This window comes from Nansenia antarctica (genome assembly GCF_963989245.1).
Source record: "Nansenia antarctica genome assembly, chromosome: 5".
Lineage (NCBI taxonomy): Eukaryota > Metazoa > Chordata > Actinopteri > Argentiniformes > Microstomatidae > Nansenia > Nansenia antarctica.
The window spans coordinates 19,299,523-19,326,264 of NC_137690.1; the positions used below are offsets into that span (position 1 = coordinate 19,299,523).

General features: G+C 40.9%; 3 protein-coding genes across 3 annotated transcripts in view; 2 read left to right on the forward strand and 1 right to left on the reverse strand.

Annotated features, from left to right (window-relative positions):
* Positions 1-15,220, reverse strand: part of LOC308157840 (transmembrane protein 132C) — a gene marked incomplete at both ends in the record, with an annotated part of 110,893 nt that extends 95,673 nt beyond the window's left edge. The window contains one exon of the mRNA XM_080531441.1: positions 15,145-15,220. Coding sequence (XP_080387567.1) covers positions 15,145-15,220 — 76 coding nt within the window. The remainder of the gene's footprint in view (positions 1-15,144) is intronic.
* Positions 15,221-22,582: 7,362 nt separating this feature from the next.
* Positions 22,583-25,357, forward strand: LOC308157841 (sphingomyelin phosphodiesterase 4-like; the record flags this gene model as incomplete). The annotated part of the gene is made up of 8 exons (XM_080531442.1): positions 22,583-22,648; positions 23,216-23,330; positions 23,540-23,631; positions 23,943-24,091; positions 24,211-24,298; positions 24,426-24,505; positions 24,585-24,748; positions 25,311-25,357. The coding sequence occupies 8 exons, from the start codon at positions 22,583-22,585 to the stop codon at positions 25,355-25,357; spliced, it is 801 nt and encodes a 266-aa protein (XP_080387568.1).
* Positions 25,358-25,361: 4 nt separating this feature from the next.
* Positions 25,362-26,437, forward strand: LOC308157842 (sphingomyelin phosphodiesterase 4-like; the record flags this gene model as incomplete). The annotated part of the gene is made up of 4 exons (XM_080531443.1): positions 25,362-25,538; positions 25,629-25,760; positions 25,852-25,980; positions 26,132-26,437. The coding sequence occupies 4 exons, from the start codon at positions 25,362-25,364 to the stop codon at positions 26,435-26,437; spliced, it is 744 nt and encodes a 247-aa protein (XP_080387569.1).
* Between the last annotated feature and the right edge of the window lie 305 nt (positions 26,438-26,742).

The following is a 26,742-nucleotide window of genomic DNA, read 5'->3' on the forward strand; positions in this document are numbered from 1 at the left end:
GCCGCTCCGGACTTTTCTAAAACATAAACTGGCCGTCCTAATGAATCTCTTCCCCTCACACTGGCCTTTATTGCAAAGCGATATCGTAAATCAGGGCAAACACAGGGCCTCTCGCAGGGCAGAGTGAGTTGGCCTCTTTGTGAGTGCTGAGGGATGTCTAACAATGAGACAGATTCCAGTGTAGAGCAACAGTTTAAAAAAGAAAAGAAAAAAAAGAAAAAGAGTATGAAACTACATAAAAATGTCATGGTAAACATTATAAAATTGAAAATGAGGTTGAAAGCATTTTGCAGTTCACTTCTACCCAAGTCTCACTGCAGGAAACGGCACACTCTGAAATCCCTATTCTCATCACATCTGACTAAGCACAGGTCAATAAAATGCTGAATATACTTTAATTCACCCCAAAGGATTTCTATCAAAACACAACTTGCTGCTCTGCAATATTCATTGCAGAAGGCTTACAATGCAAAATGTGAAAAAGAAAATGAAATGAAAAATGAGCAGACACGTAATGTAAGGAACTGTTCTGACGGTCATAGTACTACTATACATTATTAGAGATAGGGGAAAGGGAAAAACTACTCCACTATCCAGCAAGAATGTATCTTCTTTCACAGTCAGAGGCTTAGCGTTCAGAATAACAGACTATTCTTTGAGAATGCATGCATGTAAGATTTGAAAGACTGTCTAAAATGGATAGATCAATTAAAACTATCCAGCATTGTGAAAATGGGAAATACATATTCAATAGACACTGTGATTTCAACAGATCTCTCTGTGATTCTAATGATCCTGGAGGAAACCTCATCCATTTTTAAGCCTGTTACTGAGCTACAGGCTTCTTCAATGGATGTTAAAAGTAGAGGGAAGCTCACCATTACAGTGACTGTATTCAGCCTTAGAATATTCTTTTGCACCAGCGACTAACCAACATCCTCTCAGGCTGCCAGAGAGAGGTCAAATCTTACTCCATCTCAAAAAGTCAAATCATGGGCAAACTGTTTTTGATCCTGACCAGATATCCCTTCCGTCAATGTCCTTTCCTACCCCTGTGGCTCGTTTTGGAGTGCCACTCACTTTGGTGCCAAGGCCTCCGAACAGAGCCACAAGGCGTAGTGGTTGAAATCTTCCCAAATGAAATGGGACAAACCTTCAAGACCCTGATATCAGTCGTATCATAGAAAAGCATGGACGCTCGCGATTCATTCACAACTTAAGTTTCATCCTATCAATAAAAAAAAAGAACAATGCTTTATTACCAGGCCAGTTCATGACAGAATAGCGGTGCTCTGTAGGCTAGCAACCCTGCTCCTTCCCTGCCAGTCTGCACTGATATTAGAGGTGGGACGTCGGGGGCACTCATACAATCAGATAATAAGATATGACTGCGGTTTCTTGCTTTGGGTAGTCTAATGGAAGTGCCCAGGTAATAGTTTTGCTATTATATTGTCCTCTACTGCTGAGCACCAAAACACTCGGATCTTAAACTTGACTACGCTTGGAACGGTGTATTTCTATGTTGGGACGTGTAAGCCTAGACTCAGCACATCGGCATAATAGCGATTTTTTTTTGTTATGCTTGTTATAAAGAAAAGGCCTATAATGAATTGAAATGACATTAAACTAAGATAATAAGATGGTTATCATAATTTTTCAAATCTTTATTAACAAAGATAAAGTAATTACATTTGTGAGTGTCTTCCGCATTGCCGAGAGCGCATCCTGGAAGGTAGGGCCATGGCTCCAAACGTAGTCTGGTCGTGAAAGATCTCCAAACGGAGCCGTGAATAGCCCTACGGCTCAACCCTACCCTAAATGAAAACAAGAATTGGGACACCCCTACCCTACACGTGAACATGCAAAACCGAGCTGTCGGGGTGAAAACTGAGCCGTAGGGGTGAATTGGGATTGGGCCTTGTAAAAACTGTGAACCTAATTATCTCAGGTTTTTCTGTTTGTGCTGGGAGAAGATTTTTTCTCAAATCCTTTATCCACTGCAAGCCTTTAAATGAGGAGCTGGAGCATAGTGAGGCTGTGTGGCACAATGGCTCTGTATCCTTTCACACAGGATCTCTCCTCCCTAAATAGACTTGTAGAAATATCCCCAAAGAATCTATATAATAATTTAAAAAAAGATTGTATTAGTAAACCTACCTCATGGTCACCCACATACAGGATAATAAATTCTACTTTGTCCTCCTGACAAGAATGCATTTCTGCACAAGAAACCAGACCACAAAGCCACGTATTACCATCCCTTTTTGAACCAGACCTTTTCCTTTGCTGAACCTCATGTCTCTTTCGATAGATTGTGTCCACTGATTTCGCATTCACTACACAGAACCTTAATGTTGCATTATATGAATAAATATGGAAATATTGTTATTCATTAAATAAATAAGAAAGGTTGGTGATGCGGAAGCTATTAAGAAATACAAAAATGCTGCTACATTCGTTCTTTTTTTCTGACCCATTATAGAAGATGCAGTGGTTTTCTCTGCATTCACCTCACAGTGCCCCTTCTCCTTTTTTTTTAAAGAGCTTTTGTTGTGGCTCCAGATGGACTGGCTTTAAATCTGTGGTTAAACCGAAAAAGCTGTCAGTGTGGGTACTAACTCTATGGACACATATCTCTATTTTTGTCTAAGAAAAGGAAGCCATTAAGGCAACAACAAGGGGAGAGGGAGGATTCTATTTCAGACTAGATCACAAGGAAAAGCAGCGTGCTGTCTTGCTTCCAACAATGTCTCTTAGTTAAAAAGAAATAGTTGTGTGAGGGGCAATGCAGAGCACATTGTGTTTTCAAAGCCTTCCTATCGAACTGCCAAGATGGACGGTCAAGGAGACTAGTCTAGAGGAATTTCACTGGAACAAGGCACTTATTTTACTCCATATTCTACAGACATCGAAGCTTTTCATGGCCATGCAAAATAAGCAAATAAACAGTGAGTAGAGTAGTATTGACGTTAACTATAACTACTAACACTACTTTACATTGTTAGTAGGCTCACAAAACAAGCTGTGTTAGTTGACTGATTTTCAACAACGCGGAAATATATTTACATTTTTCAAAATAAAAATCCGAACATTAAATTGGATGCCGACTTGTGGACCAATTGTACCTCCAACATAGATTATATTAACAACTAGAAAATATTTGGAACATAATTCAATGCACTATAATAATACAATCAACAGAGCAGAAATTGGTAACCTGCTGAAAACATTTGCTGAGTGAGCTGGGTTCAAGAAGCAGAACATGTGGGAAACTACAAGTTGAACTACAAAGAACATTTTGTGATTAAAAAAAGGGCTTTAAATGACAGTTCCCTTCTCATGTGATACCTCAAAAGACAATCCAACTCTTTTCATCTATGCTGCTTTTATTCAGGGGCAAACAAGGTCTCTGTTCTTAACTCACAGCCCTTTGTGTCAGAGGCTGAGGAGCGGGTGAGAGGAGAAGAGGAGGGGATGTAGAAGGGTCTCTAATGAGAGAGGGGAAAGAGTGGGCTATACTGAACCAACAAAGAACTGCCTTTAGCATGGCACTCTTCAATCTTTACCTCTGGTACTGTATATGTGCTGCTTCCTCCTCTCATCACTATAGTCTAGTGGAAGTAGTATCCTTTCAAGCTCTAACTCCTTTTCTCCAGCCTACTGCATTATACAAAATGTAAATCCCTATTATATAATCCTTCATTTTTCTTCTTATATATATCCTTTGCATGACTTACTGCCACTACTGCAGGTTAACAATGCTGTGTGTTATCAAGTGATCAGTGGAAGCTGATCACTGTGTTACTTTGATACTTTGTTAATACAACCTTTGTTCTTGTGCACTGTGTGAGGATCTACTGTATGTTTTTGTTCTTCATGTCTCTGTTTTTGTCTCTGAGGTGTTCTGATGGTGTTTACTGGGCAATATCCCAGCAGTGAGCGCCTCCTCACCTCTCATCCATCTCCATTCACAGGGGGCCGCTATAGACTGCTGGCTCTCTTTTCCAGTCAACCCAGGCTTTATTTCCAGACAAATTACTCACTCAGCCAAAAGTCACTTGCTTGACATGCGGGTCAGAGCCCTGCATATCGCTCCAGTCTAACAGTGGCAGTGGCTCACACAACTCTGTGACAAGAGAAGATTATCTATACTTCCGTCCTGATCCTACACTGAAAAAAAAAAGACGCTTTATTTGTCACTTTGGAAGATGAGAGTCTGTATTTTAGTTGACGTTCTCTCATCTACATTCTCTTTTATGTGTTCTTTTGACACACTCTGCTTATGTGAAAATGGTCATGAATACTGCATAACTGCAAGAGAGGACCCCCCTTTGTGTGACGGAAGTGAGTTTGTGGAGTTCATCATAAAAGCCCTGTAAAATCAATCCACACTTGTGTAACTTGGGGAGAGAGAGTAAACAAGTGGGAAAATTATACCTCCACAAGAGACGAGCAGTTCTCTACACAGAGATACGCTTGGAAACACTGTTGAGTACTCCAAAATAAACACAACACACACTCAGGCCAGACCGAACACAACACGCATCCCCACACTGACAATCCAATAAAAATACCAAAATACTGATAATACTATAATGGTTTTCCCTTGCTTTTCTGTTTTGTTCATAATTATATAAACCCACTCTCCCACATACAGTACGATACAGCAATAACAGCTCAAGCACCTGTTAGCACAATCTGAACTTCAGGTAACTCAATACTCCCTCCACAGCCTCGAGAGTTCTGGCACCATGCTATGCAAATAACTGGCAATAAACAACAACATACAAATTCATAGTAATGAAGTGCTCCATGGCACTGTGCAAGACATTATGCTGAAGTCAAGTGTTTGTTTGCTTCCTCTCCTTTCTCTCTTTCGTCATTATGAACATTATGAATAACATAGCACTATCTGTCTCAAGGATGTTGGGAAGCAAAGGAACAGGACTGGTTTTCTTTTGTTTCAGAAGTGATTCAGCCTTTCTCTTTACTAGGTTGTGAGGAATGTTTGAGTGCATGAAAGAGAGAGAGGGGGGGGGGGAGAGAGGGAGAGTGGGAGAGAATGAATTGTGTGTGTGTGGTGACAATAATATATGTCCTATTACAATATACCACGGTTATGAATTCAGATTTTCCCATAGACTCAGAATCAGAATCAGAATTGCCAAGTATATTCACACATACAGAAAATTGACTTGGTGTGGTTGGTGCATAAGACATAAAGACACAGACAGCAATATAATACAAAAACAACAACAGTTGTAATTGTAAAAGTAATAAACGACACTATATAAGCAAACATAGTTTAAAAATACAATGAAAGAAATGGGCAGTAGAGCAATACATTAAAAGTAAATTAGAGTATGTAAAACTAATATACAGTCATGGCCAAAAATATTGGCACGCCTGCACTTCTGTCAGAAAATGCACCACTTCTCCCAGAGAAGTTGCAATTACAAATGCTTTGGTATTCACATGTTTATTCCTACTGTTTGCTTTGGAATAACACACAAAAGCAGAGAAAAAAAGCCAAATCTGATATCATTCCAGACACAGAACTCAATTAGAACAACATAGAACAAAATGATTGGTAAAATTATACAACTTATTATATAGCACATACAACTTATTTGGTAGCACACCCTTTGGAAACAAATCAATCGCTTCCTGTACCATGAATGAGTTTCTTACACGTCTCTACTGGAATTTTTCTTTTGCCAACTGCTCCATGTCTCTCTCATGTGAAGGGTTCCTTCTCTCAACTGCTGTTTCGAGATCACTCCACAGCTGTTCTATGGGATTTAGATCTGGGCTTTGTCTTAAAGCATTTCTGGGTGCTTTTTGAAGTATGCTTTGGGTCATTGTCCTGCTGGAAGACCCATGACCTCTGATGGAGACCCAGCTTTATGACACTGGGCCCTACATTGTGCTCCAAAATTCTTTGGTATTCTTCAGATTTCATGATGCCATGCACACAGCCAAGGTATCCAGTGCCAGAGGCAGCAAAGCAACCCCAAACCATCTGTGAACCTCCACCACGTTTGACTGCAGGGTCCGTGTTCTTTTCTTTGAAGACCTCATTTCATTTGCTGTAAACAGTACAATGATGTGCTTCACCAAAAAGCTCTATTTTGATCTCATCTGTCCACAGGACAGTCCCAAGGTAAGTTTTGGCAAACGCCAGTCAGCTTTTTTATGTCTCTGTGTCAGCAGTGGGGTCCTCCTGGGTCTCCTGCCATAGTGTCCCATTTCATTCAAATGGCGACAGATAGTGCGAGCTGACACTGTTGTACCATGTGTCTGGTCAGCTTGAATTTGTTTGGAAGTTGATTGAGGTTTTTTATTCACCATTCGAACAATCCTTCGTTGCAATCTTTCATCATGTTTTCTCTTCTGTCCACGTCCAGGGAGGTTAGCTACAGTGCCATGGGCTGTAACATTCTTGATGACGTTGCGCACAGTGGAGACAGGAGCATTAAAATCTCTGGAGATGAACTTGTAGCCTTGAGATTGTCCATGCTTTTCCACAATTTTGGTTCTCAGATCCTCATATAATTATTTCCTCTTCTTTCTTTTCTCCATGCTCAGTGTGGTACACACAGACACACAACACAAATGTTGAGTCAAGTTTTCTCCATTTTAAATGGTTGCAAGTGTGATATTGTAAGCACCTGTAACTTGCCACAGGTGAGTTTAAATAGAAATTAAAGGAGCGTTACTTGCTTGAAATACAATTATGGGGTGGGTGGGGGGGGGGAGTGGAAGTCCCAGAGTCAATGAGAGGCCGGGGGCTTGTTTGTGAGGCCGAATGCCTGTTTTGTTATGTTTTGTTCTTGATAGATTCCAATAGGAAAGACCCCTAAAATAACTACAAGCTTCCCATGCTCTGTACCTGTTGTTTACCTCTACTTGTATTGTACCTGTACTACACTGACAACTCCATGAACCTGATCAAGGTTCAGTGTGATGGAGCGAATCCAGCACTCCGAGCTGCTGCCATTAACCCAGGGGAGGCTGTTCAGCACAGTCAACCTGGGTAGTCCTTATAGGATCCCTATCCATAGTCTTATACAGAAGTATGTATCCTATAACAGTCATCTATATGAAACCGAGCCAGAGATGAATTGGGAAGACAGATAGAAAGGCAGAAAGGTCCTTTAATGAACAGACAGTGATGATCTAAATTATTCAACTGAACGTGAACATCTTCATACATTTGTACATCAATTTGAATGAAATTGCAATAATTTTCTCAGGCTAATCCTCTGTTATCCTTTGGTTCATTCATTCTCCCACGTTCTGGAGTTCCCATCCAATTTGTGTTAAATAGGGGGCCCTGGAGTTAGGAGAAAGAGTCTGCAGGAGCAGATAGTGGTTCAGAGAGGGGAAGGTCGAGCTGGATGCCAAGGCAGCCTCCCCTGGCCTGTTCTCCCCTGGCCTGGCCTGGCCGTAGCCCACAGAACCCTGTGGTGAGCTGGGCACTGCCAAGGGGCACTTGAGTCATTAATGCCATACTGCTATGGCAGGACAGCATAAGACTCACCATTCCCTGGTTCGACAAGGACCAGAGGGTGACAGAAGGGGTCGGGTGAAAGAGAGATGGAAATTAGAAAATGTGCTCAGCTTTTAGAATATGCTATGCAGAATGTAGTAGTACCTCCCTAGGATTTAGTTTAATACAATTACATATAGGCTACATCATACTAAACAAGAGCAAGCAATCAAGCAATAGTCAGTACTGGGCATTGCAGTTTGGCAGGTTGTAGCCACAGCAGAATTGGTGTTCTTAGTGTAAATTTACTGTAGGCGTGTGAACATTCACTCTCTTTAGAGTGAATTAAAGTTCATTAAAGTCAACTCATTGTTTTCTGCAAGGTCTTGTACTCTGATTGTGCTCTGAGGTGGCCATTACCTCCACTCCAAGGCACACTGATTGGTGACACACTAACACCCTGGCTTGCCAATTACACTAAAGCACCACCATGCCACTAGTCAAGCCGAGTTCCTCAGGCTATGCACATGACTGATGTAATTAACAAAAAACTGTTTAATCTGTTTAAAAAGTAAAGCTATTGCTGTTGTGTTCAATACACATACACAATACAATATACCTCCACAATACAGCAGAATGTCATTATGAATACAGTAGATTTACAGTGTCTTGAAGACCACATCAAAAAGTGTATGCTATATTGACTCTGACCATACACCAGAGAAAATTAGAGAGGATGGATGGTGCAGATAGTGTGGAGGTGAGTCATGGCTTCATATATCCTACCCCAGTGAGTAAACAGTTCTGCAGAGGAACTCTGATCCAAGTCAAATAAACTAACAGGGGAATGGCAGGGACTAGAGGGAGGCTGTGTTGGCAGGAGGAGAGATATGAAAGTCCTGTAAAATTGAATAATAAAAACCCTCAATGTCAGTGATATCTGTGGGTCCATCTCTGGCTTGACATTAAGGGCTATAATTTAACGTTGTAAAAACTGTGTTAGCGCAAACGCAGGCACTGGCAGTGGCTCTATGGGGTGTGTTTGAAATATAAGTATTATTTTCAAGGCCAGCATTTTTTACATTTTCAGTGCTCCTGATGGCACTTGACCTGCTCCATGTCATGAACATGCCTCTATTAACGCTACTCCACCCACCTGAGCACAGGTGAGACCATCAGTTACTGCTGACACAAATTGCCTATATGTCTGTGTTTGGACTTGCGACTGTTTTGTGGCAGCTGTAAATAGAGCTCTAAAACACAACAGGAGCAGATATACTAACCTCTCCCATGTAAGACAATCTATTACAGTATGTAATGAAAACATCCATGTCAGTCTGTCTGCTGTCTCCTTAGGACCTGCTCATGTCACACCCTAACACCCTTTTAGCCACCACTATGCTACAGACATGCAACCAAATATGACATATTTTTTTTTATTTCTGTTTGGTGTGGACACACGTTCTACATAATAACAATGTCAACCTGAATCACAGAGGTGTCAAGACTTCAAATGTAACATGAACTTGACAGTCGATCCACCCTACCACAAAGAAGTCAACGACCCGTGAAAATATATACCTGTCAGTTCAGTGGTTCTTCTAATGCATTTAGCTCTGGTGTCTCCAATAGACGCTGACAGTAACTCATAGAGGATCTGTCATGGCAAATACTGTCCGGGCAGCCAAAATAAGTCCGGGTAACATCATCAGGTCTTTCGAACGCCCTTGCTATGCCGATGTTAGCATTCTGGACAGATTCAGATTGAGTATATCCCACTTCATATTTCCAGCCACCTGTGCATAATTTCAAATGGGAATGACATGTAGATGTCATTCTAACTATCCAGCAGAAAAGCATGTTTGGTGAGGACACATGGCATGTCTACACAGTGTGCGCTGCAACAGTACCATCATAGTCTGAAATCAATCTAGTGTGTGTATTCATATGGAGTTAAATGTACTGGTTAACTTAAAAGCCTCCAAGCACAACATACTGCATTAATATATAATATCATGTTGTGCTGGTGTAGCAGTTTTTTCCCCGGGAAGCTTCCAACACTAATAACATCTCTATTAATGTAGTAATGAAAACACAATACTCCAGCCGCTTCAAAGTCATATTTGAATATCACATAATAAGATAAGTTTCTCATTATGCTGAACGTATAATATTCTGTACATTGGACCCAAACACTGAAAGAGGAGTTCACTGAGCAATTAGAAACCAGCCAAGTAAAATCATCTGATGAGGGTCTGTACCATTCAGCTTGGCAACACAACATACCATTGGTAACACTTAGATTGAGTGTGTCCTGTGTGGTAATTCTGAAATTACAGAGCCAATCAGTGATATAGTTATAGTTCACTAAGGTGGTCCTGTCCTCTTTGCTGTTCTCACTAAAGATCATATTCAATAGGGGGTATATCTGCCCTAATTTGGTTTGATTAGGCTAGCATTTTATGTTTTCACTTATCAAGATTATTTCAATAATGACTGTTGCTTTACTGGCTTGTACAGTCTAGCATGAGTTGCGGTTTTCTTGTGTTTCCCCGATCCCCAGGTATGAGAGCATAGAGCTGTATCACTGCATCGTAACACTACAGCTTTGAAGCCATACTTATTCATGAGTGTCAGGTCCTGTGTTTGACCCCACAAGACTAGCATGCAGAGAAAACACAAACACCGAATCAGCATCAATTATTACAATTATTAAAATAAATTGCCCTCAGTTCAGCATTCACACATATTTTAATCCCATCAGTTCTCATATGACCATGGCATTCCATTAACAAATGTGGTTGAAGGATCAAACCCAATGAAATGAACCAGTTAACAAACCTCTTTGCATAATACATTAATAGACAGGAAAGGGATTCAAATTTGTCATTGCACAGACGAAATGTATTTATGCTCTAGAGGGGGCATCTCGGCAAGGGGTCAGAGCCATTGAGGGCGACCCTAGAGCAATTACGGGTTCAGTACCTTGCTCAGGGAGACTTTGACACGTGGCCAGCCAGGGATTCGAACCGCTGCGAGCTGCCGACTTTGCGATCATTAGACCCCGGCTCTACCGGCTGAGCCAAAGTCGCCACCTCAAGAAAGAACAGTGCCTTTACAGTATCTGGAGTACAGTACAGTATTATATATTATCTTATTATCTTTATAGCTGCCTGACGGCTAAGTGTAGCGAATCAAAGAACATTTTGGATTCTGAAAGAATTCCACTCACTGCCCTCTAACCACAGCAATCACAGGAGAGAGAGAGTGCGATCATGGGGAACCGTTTTGCTTCTCATCATGATTTAGGAAGTCCTTTACACAGCCAGAGTCACACTGACGCCTCTCGTGACAGTGTTTTTGTGATGAGCAAACTTCACATCATCTGTCGTGGATGGGATGCATCTGGCAGATCATGATTGAATAATCACAGCTCAAAAAACAAACTATTCAATTAAGAGGAATGACAATGAGCTCAGCGTAAGTGAGCATGTCACAGACAGCCTCTCTTCATTAGGACAAAGACACGCAGAGCGGATGAGGGAAGACTGAGCCTCCACCTACTCACATACAGCCTTCATTAGACAAACAGGATCACATCAACATTCCCACACTGAAGCCTGTCGCTCCAGAAGACCGCTTTACACTTGGACACTTGGAAACAATTTACACTTGGACACTTGGAAACCGCTTTACACTTGGACTTGGAAACAATATAATATTCCACCTCCTCTGCTCTATTTGTGTTTCATGTCACATTAAACATGTATCAAAGTGCTGTACATCATGGCCACAGCATATGTGCCTCAGTCTTGGTAACCATACAAATCTGTGACCTGGGTTTTTAACATTTCAGTAGTCATAAACACAAACACCAAGGCAACCGAGAAGACAACTGCTAATACAGTACAGTACAGTAGCCAATCTAAAACCAATAAAATATATGTCTAATAATAGCCCATAATACCAGTTTTAGCCAAACACCTATATAATACGTATAATAAACTAGGGCCCACAGGAATTATTTATTGAAAAGGAAATCTTCCAATTACAATGGGCAGCGCTCAACATTTCTTTTTCTTTTCTTTTTTTTTACTCTGCTTGTGCAATCAATAGCACTGTGTGGTATAATTAAAATCAATTGGCTAGACAGTTTTGATGGCAAACCAAAGGGTAATCAAGGACAAACCTGCATAGAGAGAAAAGGCATCATTTGGACATAAGTTGCCTCAAATAAATGGGCAACCTACAGTACTAATATCCCCTCTTCAGATGACCCATCTACAGTATGTCCTGGAGGTTCCAAAGACGCTGTGGCACTGAGATTACACACAGAGGACACAGTTACCTTCGCAGTACAAATGGACCCTCAGCGAAACAATGGGGATTTTACAATTGCCTTTTAATCCATTGGCTTTGGCCATGTTTCCCACCTCCAGGCAGCTCTAAAAACCATTCAATTTCCTGTTTATATTTCATTTCCCTTTTTCATTGCAGGCTCTTTGCCTATTAAAGGGGTGCCAGTAGCAGGTCTTATCGGAACAGGCAGGGGCAACAAGGAGTGGCCTGCTTTGGGCACTGGGTGATGGATGATAGAGGAGTGAATCACAGTGGGAACAATGGTAGATCCATAGAAATAGAAGTTGTTCTATTGTATATAGACTCTATGGATCGATTACACTGACTGTATAGTACACAGTATCTGGCACTAGGGAAGGGTATCTACTGGACCATTGTTGAGTGGCCCAATCAGCACATGCATTGTTGAGAATCAGATCAGCCTGAGAGTCACGTGCAAGGTTAATACTGTGATGGTGTTCACATTGTAATTGTGTCAGGGAAAGCCTAAAAGCACACAGAAATTCCTCTACAGTCAATAAGAAGACGGATACAGCAGCGGAAGAATGAGACAGGATGGTTTGTGTCCTCAGGTAGATTTTGGATCCATTGTTGACCTCCTACTTGATCTTGTTAAGCTGATAGATGGGAGGTAGGGATGGAGTATCGGTTATTTTTCCCAGCCGTGGTTACAGATACAGTTCAGTAGTTATAAATAAAAGAAACCTCAGTTCTCTCTCATTATCTAGCTCACACGCACGCACACATTCACACACACACACACGCACGCACGCACGCACGCACGCACGCACGCACGCGCACACACACACACACACACACACACACACACACACACAAACACTTCTATGAGGAGAACTGTAATAGAAATGTACTTCATTACAGCAAATGTGGAAATCTGTACACCTATAATTTTGCTAATCAAAATCTACAATTTACAACAGGCATCTTGCTAAAGCAGATAGGAGAGACACTAACCAACACATACTTTAACAAGCTGAAGAATGATACACTATATTTATAAACATACTCTACAATATAAATATATATTCAGTCTATTTGAGATCATCAAATCAAAAACTTAACAAACGTCTTCCAATTATATGTTCCTTGATTCCTCCCAAGCTGAGAGCATGTCACTGATGACTGAGAGCATTTCAATCAGATATGACATTGAAATGACATGGGAAATCATGTTTTACAAGCACACACAGCGCTGCCAATTATTTGTGATTTGTTTAACTCCCTTGGAAAAACTGTTTAATGTTTAACTAACTTCCATTCCCATATAGTCTGAAAGAGCTTATCAGAGACAATTTATATTGAGAATCAGTACAGTAGTACAGTATACATCAGAAACCATTCTAACATTTGATCAAAGAAAACAATATCAGCAGTTTTCCTTGTGTACTCATGTGTCAACCAATTATCAACCTCTAGATGTCTAGTTATGATAGTGGAAGGCTCTTATTCTATCCGTTCTCTGTCCTGTTGTTGTTGTTGTTGTTGTTGTTGTTGTTGTTGTTGTTGTTGGATGTTGTTATAGTTGTTGTTTGTGTTTGGAAATATATCAGAATAAATTATCCTTACTATGTAAGTGCTCTCCTTGAACAATGTGTGTCGAAAGACATACAGTACAGAATAATATATACTGTATGTAATTGCCTCAAAACTAGATGATCTATATTATGTTCTGTCCATTGTGAATCCATTGGGGACAGAATGTTGTTTTTGCTGTTACTGTAAATTGAACGTAATACACTATCCATGTGTTGTAGATAAAGATTTAAATCGTTCTGTACTTCCACTTTTCCATGTTTACAGATTCAACCACAGGGAACAATCTGCTGCATAATTACACATTCATGACAACCATCATAATGGGCCCACCCACTTCCACTGAGAGACAGTTCTAACACTAGGTCTGAGTTCAAAGTGATCTAGCTGTCTAACAACAGGCCTTTATGTTGCTGAGGTTGATGATAACGTGAGGATGTCCACCTGAATTACAAGTAGTTATTACAAGCATGCTTCGCCAGGAAATGTTGCGTTTCTTGGATGCATGCAGGAACTGGACAAGACCACTTCTAGTTCTGAGGGACAGATGAATAAACACTACTAGAGCTAGACGAGATCTTGTGACAACGCTGAGGACGTTTGACATGCTCAAGTACAGAAAATCTCAGAGGGACCAGTCAATCAGTTCAAATCCAGCATAGAGAAAGGATTCTCACTCTGCTGTCAGCTTGCTGTTCTGAACTGGTTATTCTTTGGGCAACTAAACACTGTGACTTCCCTGGGGTACCAAGCAGAATGCAAGTGTGTCATTTGAGGAGAGATGTGATTTTACACATTATTCACTGATTCTGCTGTGAAGTGTAAGAAGATGCTGCATAGTGTAGATGAACTAAGTTACACACTTTACACCATATTGATGGGTTTCCATATTCTTGCTTTGACCTATGAAGAAAGTCTGGTAGACAATGATATGATATCAGCCTACCTGCCACATAAGGCCTACATGTGAGAATGGGTATAGGGATCTCAGTATTTATGAAAGGTTACACAAGTAATGCAAGGTGAGGTGGCCTTTTGGTAACTATTCCCAATTGGAAAAACATGAGGGGTAGCTTTAAATGGACAACTGAAGTGCCACATCTTTCAATTGATCTACTACTGTTTCCTACTGTAAGCTAATGTTAAAAAAGGGGGACATCCGGTCAGTAATGTTGCTCATCTCTGCCAATGTGCACTGTTCATAGTTATCAGAATACCTTGGCGTAAATGCTATATATAAGAGCTGACTTAAAGAACCACAGAAACATGTATCTTGTATCTTTCATATCTAGCCCCATTGACCTCTATCAGCATCAGAGAGATCAGTTTGAACTAGAGAGAAGTGAGTGAGATGTCACACAACGTGACTGTGTTGAAAAAGAATGCACACACAATCCAGCAGACCAGTTATTTAGCATGGTCCATAACCAATAGTGAATTCAAACTATACAACCATAACATTGTTCAGTCGTATCTCTGACATAGAAATGTTCTGACTTGACAGGGCAATGGCACTACTTGAATTAATTTATATTGAGAACTATCCATGATCCCCATTATGGGTTAACAAATATGATATAATGTATATACATAAAAGCATATAGAAGCACGCACAATTGCACAACACTAAAGCATAGTCTAAGCTCTGACGAATAAATAGATGCCATCATTTAATGTAAAAAAACAAAACAACGCTTTGAGACGTATTATTGTCGAATATGTTTGGTAGGTTTACTTACCCCCTAAAAGTACAATAATTGATTGCAGAGCACGGAGATGCAACATGTTTCCTTTCACCTCTTGAAAAAAATCCATTTAGGCTAAATAAGTGATTTCCTATATCTTAATAAAAAGAAGAATCATACGCTCGGCTGTATCAGAAACTCACTGTCGGGATTTCATTTATGACCACTGAACATCCAAAAGGCAGCTTATTAAGTTCAAAATAAAAAGTCATGCCCGTTTCTCTCGTCCAATATTTGACAGCTCTCAGCAAATCTGTCGATTGCTGATGAACGACGGTGAGTGAAAATGAGTCAATATTTTCAATCTTTGAAGCTTGTCATAATGTTGACAACTGTTTGGTGTTATCCTAGAGAAATGTAACGGAATGGTGACTTGAGCGCTTCCTTGCAAGGCTATTACGCCTCGAAGTAAACCAAGCCTTTTGGAGTAGGAAAGGGAAAAATATGCATTGTTGCGAAATATAATGTGTTTTATTTTTCCTCTAAATAACAATCATCATGGAAGCCGTAGTTCTAAAAAAGTCACATGGAAATTATAGTAGGATATGACTCAAAAATAATTCTCATCGGTTTATTATCGCTATCTCCTCCGCATTATTTGTCCACTGTAATGATGACTCCGGTTGCTGAAGTTTCTTGACGCTGCGTTCTGGTCAAAGTCCGATAGAATGTTTTCAATGAATTCCCTCTCACTGAACATTAGCCTGCAGATGTCACATGTAGTGGTGGAAATAAACCAAAAGTAGCCTTCTTCAGGTGTCTTCGTCCGCCCCGTGGAAAAAAGAAAGACTCAAATCACGCTTAACTCCACCATAGATTGAGTACGGCGAGAACAAAAACGAGATTCCATTTTTACACCGCACCTGTATGTTCAATTAGTTTTTGATGTTAGGTCGAATGTTTGGGATCCTTACTTCTAAAACTTATGCATGCCATGTGGCTGTTGATTACAGATTTATGAATTCATCAATTGCATTGTCTCCGTTTATGTCCATGCGCCTTGCGCAGATGAACTCAAATTAAGGGGAATCTGACATTCCGCCCTAATATCCATCCTTGTGCTACAAAGCACACCGCCCTTGTACACATTGAAGAGTGAATACAACCAAAAGTGTCAACTAGGATTGGCACATTTTGGTCTAGGGGGCGTGTAGTGTTCTCAGCAACACGCTGCGCCGATGAGATGTGCCAACATTTACTGCATTTTACGCATGACTGTTGCATTTGATTCTGCCTTTGTATCTGTATTGTATGTGATATCACGATGTTGCCCAACGTGTAAAAGGGCCGACAATATATATAGATGGTGCTATATACCAATATAGACCATGTGATTTTTGTCGAATTAAATAAAGTAGGCTAGTCTTCTTCACACTTGACCGACGTGATATGCTGCTTAGTTGATACTCGACTATAGTAAACTATCGATCGGTTTCCCAAACTCTTCCGTCCTCAGGACTCATGTAACAGGTTGGACATTATGAGCGGTGGTCAAAGGGTCCTTCTGTCCGCTTCACGAGATTATGCAGGTCGACAAACAACAGCGACCTCTTGTGGATTAATAAATGCATTTAGCCTCACTTGTCCGACTGTTTCATGAGAAACATAGCAGAAGTGATGGCAGGGAGGCAGGGACGGCGTTAGAATGAAAGATAAAAGTAACTGAATGGCACAACACAATACTGTAATTCCTACTGGATTATGTATCCGTATGCGTGTTTGCTGTAGGTTCTTGTAAATTAACTTTTTCAGATAAGGTTGATCAAAATACTTCAAAACGAACTAAATTGTCCAACAGGAATTAAAGCTATGTCAAATTTCTGATTTTCTCCATTAACCTTCCTAGAACTAGAAGTAGACATACAGAATATGAAAGGACATGTTCAAGGTGTAGACTATTATAAACCCATCCAGCACATCGATTTTATTCATGACAAATTCCCCAGGGATTAACCTTCATTCATTCTGAAGTATACCATTGCCACTAATCAAAACTGAAATTCTTTCATCACACATAATGACATGAATTATCAACTGCGGTGTTAATTACATACAACTGAACCATACATGAATTCATGAATTCAACTGAATTCATAATTCATGTTTGTTTTTATTTTTTGTATGTCTCGTTTTCATGCCCAACACTTCAGGTGTGGATTACATCAGCAGGATAGACCGAATCTGGTCTGCCATTTCAAAAGATAAAAATAATTTGGGCAATATCTTCAGTTACATGTCAGTCAAGACCTATTAGACCCCTATTCGTGTTGGGCATCTCATTCAGCCACATTCAAACATCCTCTGCGTTAATTTACTCTTCATTTACTCATCTATGATGGTGCTACCATATCTAGGATCCTGCATGAAATTGTATTGACCAGCCTAGAATTTCAGTTAGTACCACCACTGCATTTCAATATGTTGTCCTCAATGTACAATGCACTATAACTGTTTTTTTAATGATATATTACTTCCAGATTCACTCAGAATTCTATCCCTCCCACAAGGAACCTGTGTTTGGGTTCCCTCTGAATGTATGAAATACAATCTCTGGTAAGGAAACAAATTCACTCTTGAACAGCTGCAGAAAGCATTAGAGTTGGTGGGGAAAATGTGTCTGCACAAGAAGGGTCGATTTCCTCTCAGCAGTAATGGTGGATTGGCGTGTCATTCACAGGAAAGCTGGCGCCAGTCCAAAGGCAGTGCCGCTGTATAGGCCCTCAGTCAAATCCCTGCAAGCCAATACTACACTGAGATCCATTCAGCTTCTGAACGTCTGTGCATGAATCAGACATAGGCCACAGTGTATAAGATTACATTGTCAGCTGCAAGTCATTTCAAAAGACAAATAATACACCTTTAAGTCCCTCGAGTCCTACACCTGGTAAGTATATTACTCAGGCCCCATGGTTAAAAGAACGTTTTCTACATCTGGTTAGGTTCTTAACATTGGCAGCAGCAGCAGCAGAAATAGTCATGTTCACCACACCAGTCCTATTGAGGCTGATGTGAGGAAACATGAGATGTTTGAGAGGGGAGGTTTGATAAGAAACAACAAATTAGATAAACATTCTGTGGACCACATATCATGTATGCTTGGGGAAAACATGTCTTTTATGCACAACTCTAGGTTACACAAAGTGTATAGAACTAGAAGTTGACAGAAGTGAACTTTTCTGCTGTAATTTAGTTTACCCTGTGACCTTCAGTTCAAGCCTTCAGATATTATATTATACCCTCCAAATGCGTAATGCGGTGAGTAAGTCTCTTGTGCCCGCCATGACCTTAGCCAGGCTACCCTACCTGTCCTGACAGTTCCAGAGAAGTAGACAGGAGCCCCAAATTCATAATCACACTTCATTCTCTGCCTCTATCTGATCTATGATAGCGCTAATAATAACCAGTGCAGACTGCCCTGTCTCCCTGGGTGCCCTGCACACCTTGAGCCTGTGATTAGCACTGCCCATTCAGAGCCCATTAAAGCTGTATTTACTTATCATCTTCACCGGGGCCATCACTCTGTTTGCCAGGGAGATGCCCACAGGGGAGAAGTAGAGTGACCTTCCCGTAGCCAAGCATAAGTCACTGGATGGACACCACAGCTCCCCCTCTGATGCTGTGTTTCTGTTGCCTAACCTTTAAAAAGCTCAAGTGACTCACACCCAAATGACAGCACACAATAACATATTGCATTTGGAATGACATAAACTCTGAATAGCATGTAGTCCTGATGTGGACCAACGCTATGATGATGAGTCATGGTAGCACAATTACTGCAGTATGCATAACCTTCCCTCAATAGCAGCCTTGGGGTTCACTTAATTGCATACAAATGTCGAAACAACGGCAACATTTGACAATATAGCCACTACGTTTTAAACCCTTGTTCTATATCAAAACTAACTTCCACAAGAGGGTTTCAGGCCATTTGACTGACTGACGATCATTTTGACTGACAGTTCAGCTATTGTGATAGCACAAATGGGACAAGGTGATCTTTATTCCTCATTCTCTCTTACATGCACAGTTATTTCTTATCAGTGGGGAAGAGCCATGACCTGCTTAGGGCATACTTAACTTTCCCTGACCTTTCATACCCATGATTATTTCTATCCACATTCTATTCTCTTCTATATGCTGCCAGCACAAAAGGACATTAGGCAAAGACCCACTGGACTGATAAATCTGAGTGCTCAGAGTGCAGAGCACTGAACAAACTGTCCTAAATCGCTCCCTCACTTGATTATCATTTTGCTGCCACCACCTTCATCTTGCCAAGGGCAGTCCATTATCTCTCCGTTGGCCAGAGTCTGCAGCTTTACGGTAACAGGAATAAGCAAAGAGTTGAATGTGTGAATGCAAATAAGAAATAACTAATGCAAAAAGGTTTTGCTCATATTTAATTCATTACATTGTCATATTATCTCTTATATATTTTTTCATGACTCCTTATTCAGTACCCTCTTGGGGAAAATGACACCTAGCTGAACATACCGTAATTAGATTGTTATTATATATTATCCTATTATATACATTGTTACCCAATGTCCTGGGAACGTCTGTCGTTGGTTTGCTGGGTATGCATTCGTTTCCCAAGTCTCCAGCCTCTAGTCCAGTCTCTAGCCTTGTTTGATGAAAGAGGGAGAATCCTAAAGAGGCCCAACAGCATTAAATGGTTGTCTAATGGGTTCCTGGTTTACTTGTGATAATCTGGTAATCAGAGGTTGAAGGAGGGCACATCTATCACTGAGGGAACAAATAAAAGTCTTAATACGTCCTGTTTCCTCTCACCCTGGGAGGAAATGTGAACCAGATAAACGACGGCCTTGTTTTAAAGAGAAATCGTATCTATTGCCAAGCATTTGTGGCCAACAAAGTAATTTCGATACCAGTCTCTGTATTGATAGATGGGGCCTACATTTAATAAGGGGCCAATTTACCAGTAGGTGGTATAGGAATGGAATTGCCGTTATCTTCACTTTCTCTGCTCTTTGCTCGCAATCCAGCCCAAAATTAGGTGAGAGAAAAAGAAACAATCACCACCAAAGAAAGGTTACTTTTAAATGGCTGTGACATGACTGCTAGCTTTGCAGATAGTTTATATCGACTTCAAAAATACTTTAGTAGACTTTAGTTTTGATATGTATTCTCCACAGACATGTACTGTGGCAACTCACATTAAATAAAAGGATGATTTCTATTTTCTGGAAGCACTATTGTGACCCCATTTACTGGCACAGCAATGTTTTGGGAAAGACATTGATATGTGAATATGATGTGCTGATGTTGACAGATTTGCAGTTTATCACGCCTGCATTGATGCTGAGACACAGGAGGGGGCCCACAAATACGATGTACAGAACTCTTTTCTCAGATATCAAGCACTGTTTTTGTCACACCACCCACTGTTATATTTGTCTGACAAGCAACAATGTGTTCCGGCCCACCATGGAGCTTAGGATATAAGTTAATTGAAAACAGGGAAGTGAGATCAGTTGTTGCACCAGAGATTCCAGACCAGCCTCCTAAACAGGTGTGCGCACAAAGACTGAGAAACTAATCTCTGGCAAATTGGCAAAAAATGTGAGGCAAAGCTGATAATTCATGACCACGTGGCATGAAAATGGGGAGTAAATTGACTGTGGTGGGAAATCTCAGGAGACTGCAGCCACATCAGTGGGATTTAGAGCAGTCTGCCAACCCTGCAGTGAACAATGCTTTATTGAATGCCTGGGTGGGATGTGATTAAATAAAGCTTGGCCTGAAAGTGATGAAATTAGAATTATTAATCAGCCATTGATTGAACTGCTGTGTTCTTCCTTCCCTTGCAGGAAAGAGCTTGTACGTCCACTGGGTATTTATGATGGATGAATACACATAAAAACATAAAAGTCATGGAGGCAAAGTGCAAGAGCTATGTGTTTTGTGTGTGTGTGTGTGTGTGTGTGTGTGTGTGTGTGTGTGTGTGTGGCTATCTACATACAGTACAGTTTATTAAGATAATGCTATAGGAGTTCTTGCTACAAGTAGGTCTGTGCTGCCACCTAATGAGGCATTAGGTCAATGTCATGTCCTGATAGGCTAGCAAAGAGCAAAAAGAAAAAAGGGGGCCATTGACTTGACTAGTGTCATTGTTGCCTCCAGTTAGACATGGGTTGGGTGACCTACGGGGAAGAGTGACGAGTACACTTGCAACTGTTGCTGAAGTCAGCTATCATACTGCAGCCTGTACATCCATGGCGTCTAAAGATTTGCCTAATGACAAAACATGGACAAAATTTTCTGAACTAAAAGGGCAATGGATATGTTCTTGGATCAGTCTTGACTGAATGCCTGTTTGATGTTTATATCCAACATTCATTTTGCAGAAGAAAGAAAAACATTCTAACAATTGAATTTGCAGTCATGTCATCATATTTGGTGAGTAAACAGTAGATACATCTTACATGTCAAATCTTGATTTTCTGAAGAGGCTCTTAGCTGATGTGCTGATTGATAATTGAGTGTTCTTCCAGGTTAAAGCGGATTGGACGATTAAGTCTCTCACTCAGCAATGTGCAGAGATGACAGCAGGAATTAATGAAAAGCCTGTCAAGGTAGCAGTACTGTCAGCTGATATTTTCTCTCATTGATTTTGTCACAATATTGCTGTACTAAAGAAAATTGTTATTTAAGACATTATTGTCTATGTGAATATAGCATTAGAGTAGAAATATATTGCTTGTCTACAGATTATGGTCAAAGAAAGTGTTGTGACATACAATCCAACAAATCACCAGTCAAATTGAATATTAAAGAACACAGTGGAGAGGCGTGTCTGTCAGGAAAGAAAAACACAGCCGTCTGTTCCTAACCAGATGCAGCTGTGCCCATGTGTAGTATAGATGTCAGAGAGGATCAGCCTGTTGCTGTTTCAGACAATGTGTTACTGTGAGCGTCTGGACAGACAGCCATAAGGACAGCTGCTAGACCTGTGCAGATGCTTCCAAACTACCATAACTGATCCTCTTAGGCAGAGAGAACCCCCTATTGGTTAGTCAGTGTTCATATTGACAAGGAAGACAGTGTAGATTCTCTGTAAATGTCCGGTACAGACTAAACTATGGGAAATGTGTATTAATCCTGCTGTTGGGTTGCCGTACAGGAGCTGTATGTCATCTTCCCCTGGTTTGTGGAGAAGGTTGTTGGCAGCTTGGATGGCATCATTGTTGGCTGGAGTCTTTCCTCCCTCCATGCACACAGCAGTGACTACAACACTGCACTGGAGTTCCTTCAACCAAGGTGGACCTGTCTGTAAACAACCATCAGCATAGACTATAGTATCATTAATATACTATCGTTTTCAATATTTATCCATTTGTAGTCTCATATGACACCCTGCGTTGAGTGGCTTTGAATAGAACATTATACAATGTTTTGCAGTGGTCCAATGATGGAACTTGTTTATAGACTTCAAGTGGAAGACTACAAGTTTGAGATCCCAATCACCTCTTTGCCTGTAAGGATTCAATACTTATGTCACAAGTTATTACATTAGTAAACATTATTCCAATATCAGCAATGCATTGCCCATTGGTTTAGTTTGTTTGACACAATGAAAGTAAATGTGGTCATTATGTGATTGTTGAGATGTCTTTGTCTTTCATTACTCACAGGATCCTGTGAAGGTATCTATGCAGGATGATCTCGCAGATTGTCTGATTTTCTACAGTAAATTACAGTCTCAGAGTCAGAGACTGTCACTCAGTATCTTTTGTAACGTTTTACTGTTTCTTTATGCTTAGTTTACGATTTATCAGCATTAATGAAAGTCTGTCACAATATGCTTTTGTTTCAGTGCAATAATTACAGTTATTACATTGTTTCTCTATTTCAAAGATATGCGTTGCCCTTAACTGTCACAAGACGCTTTTGAATATTACTTGATTTACTTTGCCACAAGCCTCATTACACAGGTATGTAGTATTCACCACTTCCATTCTTATTTAATGTCAAGTCATCCATGCTATAATCCATTTCCTGAGTGCTATTATGTACGACCTTGTGACCCTTTGTTTTGTCTTAGAATCACTCTTCAGGGAAGCACAACCACATCTCTGACAGTGCCTACTTTGCCTTAGTGGATGCATATCTCAAGCACTTCTTGCCAACAGAGGGTTCCTCGCCCTCAAATATCAAAGGCACCTTATCCTCATCATTTCCCCGGTATACCATTTTACACAGTGTACGGTATAATCAGATCAGCACAAGGGCAACCCATTGTTTAGTACAAATGTAAGGGAAAGATGATGATGATGATGATGATGATGATGAGATGATGATGATGATGATGATGATGTAGCCTGTTATGATCTGGCATTGCTCCCCAGGTCCTCTTGTGTGCCTGCAGCTGGGTCTAGCAAAGGCCTGCTGAAGCACCAGTGTTCCATTAGCTCTGAGATGGCACACCAGAAGATCTGGAGAACAGAGACTATGCTGCAGGTGAGTTGAATAACTGAGCATGGTTGCAATAGTGTCTACTGTGGATGGTTTGATGTGAAATGGCATTGACCAAGGTGCAAAATAGTTATTCTGTCAATATTCCCCACCCAGATCTTTTTGGAGATATGGTTGCCACAGTATACCTTGGAAACATACCATAAACTTCACTCTTCCTTGGTAATGGTAACATCATGGGTTCTTTGCGGCTTGCTTTCAAAGACTGATTCTTCATAGACAACATTCACTTTTGTTGCTTGGCAAGCATTATGATGCTGTGTTAAATATACAAACACTTCTCTGTAAACGTGCAGGCCTCTGTAACCATCACAGAGAAGCACATGCTGGTGGTCAGGCTGCTGGTGAAGCATCTACATGCCCTCTCTGGTAGCCTAGAACCAGACCAGACATCTCCCCTACCCTCTGGGCACTCACAAACACTTCACTCAGATGATTTCAAGAGGTAAGCACCGTCCTTACACAGCAGCATTCCAACAACGTCATTATAGCCATAGCTGGGTAATGATGATGATGTTGATGAAACGATGATAATAACCTCCTGGTCTTGATTTTTGAACCCAGAGTGGTCACACCACAGTATGAACAGAGACTGTACCCTCTCCTTCTGCACTGCTTCAACCACTGGCCTATGGAGACTTCCTTCAGAGCAGTGAGTGCCATCCTTGGTCTATTTATACATCTCACCCATTTACGGTTGGCTTGGTTTACATATTTAGATATGTTTAGGAAATGACATGGGACGCAACTGTGAGTTATGTGGTGTTTCCCCACTGCAGGTGTTTGAAATGTGGCTTAGTTATATTCAGCCATGGAGATACCAAAAGCACAGTGAAAACAAGAGTGTATCAGAGAAATGGTAAGATATTTACTATGTACAATATTGTCACCATCTACCAACATCAGTGAGATGAATACTCTTTCTGTCTGTCTATCAGGGCTTCCTTTGTGCAGGAGAACATTCTTATGTACACCACAATCTTTCACTGCTTCCTGAAGAGAGTTGCACATGTGGACCTGGTCAGCAGCGACAACGCAACCATGGTTTTCAGGATAGCAAAAGTCTTTGCCCAATCCAACCTTCCGGAGTTGATTCAAAGAGGTAACCGCAATTATTCTTGTGGTGGTCACAGTTATCACAATGACATGTGCAATAATGTGCAATTACAGTGTAATTACATTGTAAAGTGCATCACCGTAATGTAGGAACTGTGCAGTTAATGGGTCTGTCAAATTAAAATTCACAAACAGAAAGTAATTTTTGCTCCCCATGAACAGTGACCATGTCAACAAAGTGTGGAGTTTTAAGTCTTAACGTTTTTGTTGTTGTTGTTGCTGTTTTCAGTAGAGAAAAAACTATTATATCAGCGTCAGCAGCGTTCCCTCCTCCCTTCCACTCTGATGAGTTTGACATCTCCCATGGAGATAGGTTCCCTCTCCAAGGCTCAGCCTAACATGGGTAATCAGGAACTGCATACCTGTCAATACACACAGATGTTTGGAATAGAAATACGTGATGAGGTAAGTTCAGCAAGATCAATAGAATGATACTTTCGACTGATTGACTGACTGACAAACCTTCTGAAGTGAGAGTGTCACAGTACACACCACACACAGACCACATTAAAAGTGATCACTGACGTCTTCATAAACAAACTTTGTAGATGCTGAAACTGGTCCAGAGGCTAATGCAAGCCCAACAGACAGCTAAAGGTATGCTGCATCAGCAAGCCAACGCAGCAGTGCTCCAGTCCCTTTGTTCCTGGTTCAGCATTAGACCTACTCTAATCAAAACTACCACAGAGGAGGGGGTGAAAAACAAGAGAACATCTGACAGGAAGACCGTGGAGCTCCTGGATAAAGCTATAGACTACTTCAGTCAGATTTTCAAAGTGAGATTAATGTACAGTATGATATGTTCATGAAGTAGCCTGCAAAATGTTGAAGAGCTTGGTCTAACATAGATTCTGTTATATGTGTAGCTAAACACAGGTGATCTATCTCATATGAGACTGAACATGAGATCAGTGGAGTACAATGAAGAATCCAGACAGCTCCCTGACTGCATTCAGAGCGACAATGGGCTGGTCCTCACAGATCTTGGCAGAATGCAAGTGAGAACAACATGTGTAATAGCAACAATGTAACCATTTGCAATTCCCCCATCTCAGAAGATAGCAAGACATTATTATGTTCTCATTGCAGATGATCAATGGGCTTCGCAGGTTTGATATTGAGTATCAAGGGGACCCACAGCTGCAGCCTGTGAGAAGCTATGAGAATGCAGCCTTAGTCCGCTTCACGTTTTGGATTGCAAAACTAATCAATAATAGGGTAAGTAGGGAGGGAGTCGATCTCTGCCTGCAATTCAATATTGCACTTTTTACAGTTTGATTAATTAACTTTTTTGCAATGGCCTACAGTATAATGGGATTTTAATAATCATAATGGCAAGCAATGTATTGACTAGAATATTGTCCTGCAGTTGGCAGGACATATGAACAATCTGTGCTCACGGCAGGACATCCTAGGAAGGTTGGGACAGCACTATCTCATCACCTCCACAACAGGAAGGTTTCCAAAGAGTGCAGTGGCAAGACAAAGACTGGACCACCACCAGCGACCCCGCCTTAGCATGCGCATACTTGCCAGTTATCGCACATTACTTATTGTGTTCTTGCTGTTCATGTTGGGGTCTCTGTTTTCTATTTGCCCACTGTTCAGCACATGTCTCATCATACTGGCAAGCTTTTTACATGGACTATTCATGATTGTCTATATGGCAAATTAAAAAACCTAAAATGTTATCTTATTCCTCTGGATATGTCAAATGTCTGTTTCAATCTATCTTTAGACCAAACCCTGTGTAGGCTACTGTGTGTGTGTGTGTGTGTGTGTGTGTGTGTGTGTGTGTGTGTGTGTGTGTGTGTGTGTGTGTGTGTGTGTGTGTGTGTGTGTGTGTGTGTGTGTGTGTGTGTGTGTGTGTGTGTGTGCGTGCCCACAGAGCAGGCCACTGACATAAACAGATGGGGTTGTTTAACCACAACCGCTAGAGGGGGCCACGCTTTTGCCGTCGATTTAGCGCAAGCTACCAGC